At 48.6% G+C, this 11,177-nt stretch overlaps 1 protein-coding gene across 1 annotated transcript in view; it reads left to right on the top strand.

Annotated features, from left to right (window-relative positions):
• Positions 1-11,177, top strand: part of LOC102485087 (carcinoembryonic antigen-related cell adhesion molecule 8-like) — a 19,062-nt gene that overhangs the window by 5,107 nt on the left and 2,778 nt on the right. The window contains exons 4-6 of the mRNA XM_027767170.1: positions 3,497-3,751; positions 7,025-7,170; positions 7,838-7,869. Coding sequence (XP_027622971.1) covers positions 3,497-3,751; positions 7,025-7,170; positions 7,838-7,869 — 433 coding nt within the window. The remainder of the gene's footprint in view (positions 1-3,496; positions 3,752-7,024; positions 7,171-7,837; positions 7,870-11,177) is intronic.

The raw sequence follows: 11,177 nt of genomic DNA, 5'->3' as shown, positions 1-11,177 counted from the left end.
TCCCCCTGAGGGTTGATCTCATGCTGTCTGTCTCTCTGTCTCTCTCTGTCTGTCTGGCAAGCGCACACGCCCTATAGCAAAAAAACCTCTCCAAAACTAGAAAACAAAAACAAAAACAAAAAAAACCAACATGGGTTTCCAATTGGCACCAAAATAAACTCGTTCTTTAATTCCATTTCCTATAATCTTTTGGAAATATCATACTGAGCACTGAAAACGTGTCAGAAACTGACATCGACACAGTCCCTTCCCTTGAAGGATGACAGGAAAGTGCTGAGCCCACCGACCTGGGAAGGGGGCCAGTTGCCCAAGGTCACACAGCAGCCAGTTGGAGGGAAATGGCACAGCCTGACCAAGACGCCAGGCCCCTGATGCGGCCCTTCTGGGGAATTTGTTCTGGCTGCTGCAGACGGTCCAGACGTGCCCACAGTCGCCACCGCTGACCTCAGCTTCATAGTCGGCTTCAACCTCACCCTGTCCTGCTCCAGCGTGTCCAACCCCCCGGCCCAGTACTCATGGACGATCAATGGGAGCCCAGGGCCTGTTGGCCAGCAGCTCTTCCTGTCTGCTGTCCACCTGGGCACGGCTGGGGGCTTCCCCACCCCTGCCTCCGGCAGCCGCAGTGCCACCAACACACTGATTGTCGTCCCTGGTGAGTGGGGGAATCGGAGGGGGCTCTGGTTGACCAGATGGAGCCCTGGGAGGCACCACTCTGACCCCAGGCCATTGCAGAGAGGTGGGAGAAGTTCGGTGGGAGGGCACTCGGGAATTCTCACGGTCACAAAGGAAGCCATTGGCTGGGACTACAGGGCTTTCGGCTGCACCGAGTTCATTAATTTCTTTGTCATAATCTTGGGAAAAAGTCCTGAATCTCTGGACCTTCCGTTTCTCCCTCCTTACGTGTTTTTGTTTTGTTTTGTTTTGTTTTGCCAGAGGGCTTTTGCACTCACTAGGCAGAGACAGCGAGAGAGAACCCTCCAATCGGGCTGGCCATGCTGCAATCCTTCTCCTCTGGGTCTTCTTCTGTCAGGATGACTAAACCATGCCTCAGTCCTTTGTCAGGTGTTGGTTAGGACACCAGAACCCAAAGGGTTAAGGAGGGCCCTTACTTACCCACTTTGTAAGATTCGCCAAACTCTCCAAATAAAAATGAGAAAACCAAGATAAAAAGCGGCAAGTTGGAGGAGACCTCGGGTCATACATTTCCACTAAAGCAAGGACCTAAAACAGGATGAAGGACCCTGGGAAGGAGACGGCGCCTGCTGGCCTCCCGCTGGCCTCCCGCTGGCCTCCCACGGCACTGCCGGCTCTGGCCGTGGAGCGCGTCTCAGTCTCAGGAAACCCAGGCCTGCCGCCTGTGCTGGCGCTGGCCCAGACGTCTGTGGAAATCACCCCCTAGGGTGATTTCTATCTCTCTGTTTCTCTCTGTCTCCCCAGTGAGTGCACATACTCTATAGCAAAAATCTCTCAAAGAAAGGAAAAAAATTGCTATAGGGTGCATGTGCTTGCTGGAGAGAGGCAGAGAAAAAGGGAAAGGGAGAAAGCTGCCCCACTCCAGGGCAGAGGGCCACGCCACGATCCCTTCTCCTCCATTCTCCTCTCAGGATTTTGGGCACACACGCACACATTCTTGGTGTGTTTCTCATGCCGCTAGCTCTGGACTTGAGCCAAGCAGTCAGCCATGTGGGATCCAGCATCTTAACCACCATGCCACTGGCCGGCCCAAACTACATGAAATGATTAACTAGAGATTCCCTTTCCTTTTTCCTAAGTGTTTGAAGTCCTATGTGTATTTGACACTCACGGCACATCTCGGTTTGGCATGGTCCCACTTTTTCCACCATCTCCACATGCGGTAGGTGGCCACTGTCTTGGACCATGCAGACCTAGCCTGGACTGGACGGTCTAGACCTGCTACACAGGAAGGGGCGTGTTTCTGAGCCCAGGGAGGAGAGGGCTTCGGGGAAGGTTGAGATGCACAGCGGTCTTGGTGGAGGAGGTTAAGGATCGCAGAGGTCGGTGAACGTGGCTGTGAAGATGACCCCCCACCCTCTCACCATCATTCCTTCCTTGCTCCCTGTCCCCAACAGAATACATGCCTCAGCCCAACATCCTGGCTGATGACGCCACCCCCGTGGAGAACACGGGCTCCGTCACCCTCACGTGTGTTCCCCCAAAGAGATTTGCAGCCATCAGGTGGTTCAAAGACAGTAGCCTCCTTGATGAGGGGGGCCGAGGGGAGCTGTCCCCAGACCACAGGATCCTCACCTTGAAGAATATCACACGGAATGACACGGGACTCTACCAGTGCGAGGCCAGCAGTTCTGTCACCTCTAGCCTCAGCAGACCCCTGCCCGTGAACGTGGACTGTGAGTGTCCTCTGCCTGGGCCCAGCTTGGAGGTACCTCGGGGGAGGGAACGTGGCAAGTGCAAACAGCCACAGTAGCCGCCATCCACTGTGCACAAACATGAGGCCCCGTTCATGGGGCGCCTCTTCAGTCCTCACCTGCAACCTGGGGTGTAGGTGCCATGACTATCCCATTTCTGTGCAGGGCTGCTTGGGGAAGAGATGAATCTTTAGGACAGCCCCTGGCATGGGGTGGACACTGCCACCTGTGAGTCCTCACGGTTAGAGTTTAAATTCTGCGGGGCATGGGTGGGGTCTGCTCCTCTGCTACTCTGCCTGCAGGACTCCTCTGGCAGCTGGCACTTAGGGGGACCTTAGTACATATCTCAAGAATTGGTGATCAATGTCCCCAGACGGGTAACCCATTCTCTCCCTCCGGCCCTGGAGAAAGGGATTAATAACAATGATGATCATAATAATTTTTTTGGTGAAGGAGCTACTATATTCCTATTTCACAGAGAAAGAAAACTGAGGCTGAGAAAAAGAGGTTAAGATATCTGCCCAAGGAAACACAGCCAGTAGGGGCAGAGCTGGTACTGAACCTGGGCAACCTGGCACTGAGCACCTACCTCTGCTCTGCCGATGACCTGAGTAAACAAGCCATTCTGACAGGGGGAGATGAGATGGAGCACAAAGGGATAGAAGCCACAGGGAAGGGGTCTACCATGGTTGGGGGGCATGTCATGGTCCCTTTTTTTTTTTGGAGAGGTTTTTGCTATAGGGTGCGTGCGCTCGCCAGACAGACAGAGAGAGACAGAGAGACAGAAAGCAAGAAATCACCCACCCCCCCAAGGGGGATGGCCACGCCGCAATCCCTTCTCCTCCATTCTCCTCTTGGGATCTTGGGCACGCATGCACACACGCCCGGCGTGAGTTTAAGTCACCGGGTCCAGGACTTGAACCGCCGTCGACTATGTGGGAGTCCAGTGACATAGCCATTATGCTAACTGCTGGCCCCAATGGTCACCTTTTTGCTAACAGAAATGTGATAGAAGTTGGGCAGAAGCTGTGACTCGATGGACCTGGGTTGGAAACAGAGAAAGGGTGGGGCAATCTCTTCCCTTGATGATGTCTGTCTTGTCTCCCCAGATGGTCCCGACATCCCCTTGATCAATCCCATGGATTCCACCTTTGTGGTCGGCTCCAATCTCACCCTCTCCTGCTTTGCCGACTCCAACCCGCCTGCTGAGTACACGTGGACGGTGGCCGGGAGTCTAGCGGTGGCCGGGCAGCTCCTCTCCATCCCACATGTCTCGCTGAATAGCTCAGGGTTGTACCGCTGCCAGGCCACCAATGCGGACACGGGCATGCAGAGCACAGCCCAGTTGGAAGTCCGTATCAAAGGTGAGGGGCTTCCTTGGGTCATCTGTTCACCCATAACACACCCATCCATCACCCACCAAACTCACCAGCCCATCCATCCATTTGTCTGCACAATCATCCATCCACCTACCCACACACCCACTTGTCTACCCATAGATTCATCAGCCCACATGGCTATCTGCCCCTCAATCCATCCATTCACCTGCTGATTCACTGTGTATCCACATCTATGGACACATCCATTCATTCATCTCCCTATTAGGACATCATCTATTCACTCACACACTCATTCATTCACTTCCCATCCAAACATACACACACCCACCCAGCCACTCATCCACACAAACATTCACCCAACCGTCCAGCCACCCAACCGTCCAACCACCCATCCATTCATATAATTGAGTAGGTGAACCTGGTGCAGGGCAGGAAGTTTCAGTAACTTCCAGGCAGAGGGAACAGTGCAAAGACGTTGAGGTGGGACGGAGCAAGGAGAGTGAAAATCTGGGTTTATCTCATCTGGGTTCTCTGAAAACTAGAAAAGTTATTGTCTTTGAGAGACCTGGATTAAACTGCTTCCATATAGAACAGGATTGTTGCCACCCCATCATTTTTCCTTGTGGCTTAAGGGCCAAGCATCTTGGCTTGGCTTGGGGAGTGAGGGAGGAAGAGGGTGGGCATGGTTCTTGTTCTCAGGGAACATAGCATCTTGTTGAAAGCCAGGATGGAGGTCTTGGAAGGAAACTCAGCATATATGTCTGCGTTTGTTCACTTACTGTCCAAGTTGCATACACTCTGATTAGAAACGTCGATGTCCCCCCACCTCTGCTTTGCTATTAACACACCGCAGCCACCAGTAAGTCAGTGGTATAAGGAGTCATTGATAGCATCTTATAATTGAGAAAATACATTTATGAAGTACCTGCTGCGTGCTTAGCATTGGGTTAGACCACTGGGAGATAGAAATATAGTCTGAGCACAGTTCCCCCAAGTGTCAGACACCCCCTCTGGTGGAACCCAGGATGAGTTCATATAGTAGCTGATATGGTATGGCGTGTCTGGTGGCATCTGGACATGGCATAAGATATCACTGAAACATGACAGAGAGAGACAGCACCTCTTCGAATTCGTTCAGCCTTTCCGACTATACTGACAGGAAGTCCTGACTCAGTCTTTAGCCCTCTCCTTAGCACGTGCTCATTTCGTGTTTAGAATGGAGAGAGCAGGCCCCGGTGTCTGTGTGTAGCTAGAACCATCTGGCTTAGCTTCCTACTCGTGCTCAACTCCCGATGGGGTTACTCATGTCTTGACAAGTCCATCCCAGTTGAAAATACTGAAAATAAAAAATGTGTGTAATAGATCTAAGGTACAAAACAACGTAAGGGAGCTTAGCCTACCTTAATGTGCTCCGAATACTTATGGTAGTCTACAGTTGAGTAAAATCATCCGACACAATTTCGTAATATAGGGAAAACAGAATGCAATCTTTACTATTTTAAACCAAAATCATTGCCAGTTTGTTTTTATTTTTTCCTCAAACAAACAAACAAGTGGCAGCCTACATCATCCTAAAGTTGAAAAATTAAAAGTCATTCCATGGTAATTTAATCTTTTTTAAAAAATTATTTTTTAATTTTATTTCTTCATTCACTTTATTTTAATTTGACTGAACACACACACACACACACACACACACACACACACAGAAAGAGAGAGAGAGAAAGAGAGAGAGAGAGAGCGAGAAAGCATGCCGCCAGGTCCAGGACTCGAACTTTGGGTCTGCCATGTGGGAGTGTCCAGCACCTTAACCACCATGCCATCTGTTGGCCCTTGTAATTTAATTTTCAATTGAAAAATGAAAAGTCAAGCCATTTGTTTGGAACTTTTTAAAAAGTTTTTTTTAATACTTTAATTTATTTAAGTAAAATTATGAGTCAACATTAAGAAAAACATTAAAGCGGGAACCAGCAGTTAGCGTAATGGTTGTGTCGCTGGACTCCCACGTGGTCGACCACGGTTCGTGTCCCGGACCCGGTGGCTTAAAACTCACACCGGGCGCGTGTGCGTGCGTGCCCAAGATCCTGAGAGGAGAATGGAGGAGGGGGGATTGCGGCGTGACCATCCTCCCTGGGGGGTGATTTCTCGCTTTCTGTCTCTATGTCTCTCTCTGTCTGTCTGGCGAGCGCACGCGCCCTATAGTGAAAATCTCTCCAAAAAAAAAAGAAAAAGAAAAACATTAAAGCAACAAATGGAAGTGGGAAAAACACTGTGAAGGAAGAATGTGAATGTTAGTAAAATACTGGAAAGTAGAATGAACAGTGTGGTGACTAGGACCTTTGGGTCCCAGCCCCTTCTCTGCCTCTAACTCCTGGTAACCTTGGAGAAGTCAGTATTAGCATCTCTAAGCTTCATCTCCCCATCTGAGACATGGATATTGGGACGGATGAGCTCACTCTCTCGAGGCCTTTGGCTGGGAGGCCTGAAGATCAATGATGCTCAGCTGAGAGGGCTGTAGCCCAGGGAGCCAGGAGGAGTGTTCATGGGGTGCTGGGCTCACGTTAGTTTTCTATGGCTCCTGTAACAATGACTCCCAAAGGAGTGGCTCAAAATAGCGCAGATTGATTCTCTTACAGTTCTGGAGGTCAGATTCCAAAGTCAGTCTCATAGAGCTGAGGTCAAAGTGTTGGCAGAGCTGTGTCAACTGAGCTATGCTGCCCCGGGAGGCTGGGGAGATCCCATTTCTGCACATTTTCCAGTTTCTAGCAGTGCATTGCTTGGCTCATGGCCCCTTCGTCTATCTTCAAGGCCGGTGCATTGCATCTTGTCTGCCTCGCCCTCTCTCGGTTTCCCTCTGCTGGACTGCTTCTTTCACATGTCCTTCTCTTCTGAGCCAGACCTCCCTCTCATATGGACACTTGTAATCGTTTTTAGGGCTCACCTGGATAATCCAGGCTCATCTCCTCTCTCAAGATCTTTAACTTCATTTTAATTAATTTTATTTATGATTAAGATTATTACTATCATTCTAATTTGCTAAAGGCATGTGTGCTCACCAGGGAGACAGAGAGAAGCAACTTTGGAAAGCAAGCCGCCAGGTCTGGGACTTGAATCAGGTCAGCCACTGAGAGTCCAGCACCCCAACTACCATGTCACCTGCTGGCCTTTCATCATAAAATTTAAAGCCTTTTCTTATCATATAAAGTAACACTTGCAGGGACTAAGACCTGGCTGTCTTTGGGCACCACTCTTCAACCTACCACAGCCTCCCCATCTCTGTTCCTCCTCTCTCTACAGAAGCCCCAGATAAGAACAATCAGGGCTCTGGCGTCTATGGACCCTCCATCCCTGGAGGGGGCATCGCTGGCATTGTGTTCGGAGTATTGATTGGCATGGTTCTGACAGCCACCGTGGGCTACTTCCTGGGCTTCCTGAGAGACCAGGTAGTCATGGTTTTCCTTTTCCATTTCTATAGGGAGAGGGGACCCCTGGATGGATGAACCAGATTCCTGGCTTTTCTTTCTCCTCCAATGGAAGTTAATGGTGGAGAAGTTGGCACAGACCAGATCATAGAACCCTTGAATGTCATGCCAAAGGCATCAGACCTTACTATGCTGGGCACAGCAACCAAAGAGTGCTCTCTGCACATAGGAGACCCCTCCACTCCTCTGGAATGGTGGCTGGGAGGATGCAAGGGTAGTGAGTGTGGAGCAAGACGCCAGAATTCCTTTCTAGGTGTCCGGAAGTTAATGATGAAAACATAGGTACAGGCCTGCTTGCAGAGACCTTGAACACCAAGTTGAAGGCTTGACTTCTGACACAGGGTGTCAGAGGGTGCCCTTTCCAGGCAGCTGTTCAGCACCCCTTACTTTCTCTAGGGTTGGAGCTCGGGAATGGTAAAGTGTTGAGTGAGGAGCAAGAGTTGTGTGTGGTGGGAGGGCGGGAGGTGGGGGATGTTAACGGTGGAAACTCTAGGAGCCATACTGTGGAGGCTTCCCACACAAGTTTGAAGACTTCAGAGGACACCCTTTTCTTGTGGGGGACGCAGTGAATAACCATTCCCCTTAGAGTGCATAACTGCAATTGTCTCTCCTCTGTCTTCCCCTGCAGATCAGGGCAGCTGTGTTGTCTCACCTGAGAAGGTAAGTCAGGTGTTGGTTACTGCTGACAGGGTCATGAGGTGCCTTGGAACCAAGGTCAGGGAATGAAGGAGAAGGAGGAGCTTGAAGGTTTTTCAGATGCCTTTGTAGATCAACCCTCCACATCTTCCTGTTCTGCCCTGGCTTCCCTCTCCTGGACATGCTGCTGCTAGGAATAGGGAAGGCTGGACACTGGGTTGGAGGACATGGGGGCCCCAGATGTGGGGGAAATGAGGAGGGGGCTCTCTGAATGATCTGAGGACCCTCAGTTACCCCAGCCCCCTTCCCTTTTTTACCCTCTAAAAACGTGTTAATAGTAAGAATCAGAAGGTTCGAAAGGAGAGAGATGTCTGGATAAATTCTGGCACAGTAGATGTAGAGGTGAAGGTCATTGTAGAAAGTCGAGGCCCTCTGAGGCAGCCCCTTCTCAGACTGTCTGGGCCCTGCATTCCCCAGCCTTGAATGTATTCTGGACAATAAGAAAACAACTCTATTGAAATATGAGCTCCACGAGGGCAGAGACTTTTCTCTTGGACCCACTATTATGTCCACATTACTTGGAACACATAGTAGGTGCCTGACATGTATTTGTTAACTGATTGAATAAGTCAGTGAATATTCTTGGGGACTTCAATTTCTGTGAGGACCAGTGCTCACACTTTCCAGGAGGAAGCACTGGATTGGGCACGTGTGTCACTACCCAATATCAGAGACCTTTATCAACCACAGTTCTTCCAGCCCTCTCCATGGCTGCTCCTTCCTCCTGTCAAGCCCATCATGGTTTTCTTGGACTTTCTGGGCATAATAATCAAGGCCAAGGGAGGGGAGTGACTACCCCTATTTTCACACACATGGCTGAGCTTTAGACCCCAATCTCCAAGGATGGACTCTGATCTTGCTTCTGTATTTTGCAGATCCCGACGATTTGACATGGCATCATGACTCAAAAGGGCAGACATCACCCTGATTTCTTTGAATTTTTTTCTGTAAAAGAAGAGAGGATACCCATAATGTGAACAAAAGCATGTGAAGAGGTGCTCCAGCTGAATGTCCTCAGGCAGATGAAAACTGAAACAATGGGATGTCGTTGTTCACCTGTTAGCCTGTGAAGCCAAGAAAGCAGGAGAATGCCAAGTGTTCTTGGAGGTGTAGGGTCTCAAGAACCTCAGGCATTGGGACTATGGATGGAGGGGGCAATTCCACAGGACAACCTGATGGGGCCTAGGCAAATTAAGTATGCGCATGCCCTAGAACCCAGAAATTGCCCTCCTGGGTATGTACCCTGAAGAAATGTCTCCATGATCCAAAGAGAACACACACAAAAAAGATGTCCATTGTGGATATCCACTCCTGGGGGATTTGATAAGCAAAATGGTAGATTCGTATTGTGGAGTATTTTAGAGCAATTCAAAGCACCACAATCCAAATTAGGTCTATAGTTTAGTTAGCAGTATTGTTCCAATGTCAATTTCACAGTTTGACAGTTTCTATAGTTACAGAAAGCTACATGACCACCCTGTACAGGACCTCTCTATTTTTGCAATAGCTTGTGAATTTTTAATTGTTTTTAAATAAAAACTATTTTAATTTGAAAGTTTTAAATAAAAAATATTTAAATTTTTGAATATTAAAAGCAGACCGCCTAGTCTTAGTGACTTAACACAATAACAATCCAACATGGGTGGGGAAGCACTCTATTCCACAACTTATTTTATTTGGTGGCCCAGGCTATGTCCATCTTGAGGCCTTACTTAAGATTCTTTGAGCCCTGGGACCAGCAGTTAGCGTAATGGCTATGTTGCTGGACTCCCCCGGAGTCGCCCGCGGTTCAAGTCTTGGACCTGGTGGCTTAAACTCACACCGGGCACGTGTGTGTGCGTGCCCAAGATCCCAAGAGGAAACTGGAGGAGAAGGGATTGCAGCGTGGCCATCCCCCCTGGGGGGTGATTTCTCACTTTCTGTCTCTCTGTCTCTCTCTGTCTGTCTGGTAGGCACACGTGCCCTATAGCAAAAACCTCTCAAAAAAAAAAAAAAGATTCTTTGAGCCCTGGGACCAGCAGTTAGCGTAATGGCTATGTTGCTGGACTCCCCCGGAGTCGCCCGCGGTTCAAGTCTTGGACCTGGTGGCTTAAACTCACACCGGGCACGTGTGTGTGCGTGCCCAAGATCCCAAGAGGAAACTGGAGGAGAAGGGATTGCAGCGTGGCCATCCCCCCTGGGGGGTGATTTCTCACTTTCTGTCTCTCTGTCTCTCTCTGTCTGTCTGGTAGGCACACGTGCCCTATAGCAAAAACCTCTCAAAAAAAAAAAAAAAAAAAAAGATTCTTTGAGCCCTTTCCACTCAGACAGTGGATGGAGATGAAGAGTGAGATTCAAGCATTTTTATGGGCTAGGCCTGAAAATGGCTCAAATTGCTTCTGTCACATCAGATTTCACTGGGCAAAACTTGGTCATATTCAACTGTAAGGAAGGCTGGGAAATGTAATGCAGCTGTGTGTTCAGGAGGAAAAACAGAACATGAGTGTTGATGAACATTGACTATCTCTGCCACATAAGAAATAGGGTGAGAGAGATACCACAAAACCATGTTCAAAAATCTAAAATATTAGGTCATTGGAAAAGTCATGATGTGTTTTTCTATGCAAAAATGCATCATGACTTTTCCAATGACCCAATGTAGGCATTCAAGACTGTAATACTCGAGAAGAAGGTTCCACATGGCTCCAGCGAACTAGAAGGATCTAAGAGCACTGTAGCTAAACATCCAAATACTAATAGGGTTAAAATATCCCCCAATATCTATTGAATCTGCTGCACCAGTGATCACAACAGAACGGCAAAGAGATTCTAGATCACCTCTGTCTGCTTGCTCCTGAACATTCAGACTGAACTTTAAGAATTTGAAAGAAACACACCATCCATCAGATGACAAGAAATCACTGCCGGATAACAAGAAATATGGGAAAACAAGAAAATACCTCTCCGCCAAGGGATAAGAGTAACTCTTCTTCATCCACAGACAGTTCGGTGAAAATCATGGAAATGTCTGATAAGGAATTTAGAGCATTCATAATGTCTAAGCTAACAGAGATGGAAGAGAAGAGAGGCAATGAACTGCTAAAGAGAAAGGAGAAAGAAGTTGATGAGTTCCAAAAGATGAGGAAATTCTTGCAAGATCTAAAAGAGGAATTACACACTTTACAAAAAACTCAAAAGGAACTGTTAGGGATGAAGTCTATTATACAGGAAATCAAAATCTCCCTTGAAAGTATTAAAAGCAGACTAGATCATTCAGAAAATAGAATCTCAGA

This window comes from Tupaia chinensis, unplaced genomic scaffold (genome assembly GCF_000334495.1).
Source record: "Tupaia chinensis unplaced genomic scaffold, TupChi_1.0 Scaffold000067_1, whole genome shotgun sequence".
NCBI classification, from domain to species: domain Eukaryota; kingdom Metazoa; phylum Chordata; class Mammalia; order Scandentia; family Tupaiidae; genus Tupaia; species Tupaia belangeri.
Note: the sequence above shows the minus strand (reverse complement) of the source record. Positions and strands in the feature narration are given on the sequence as shown.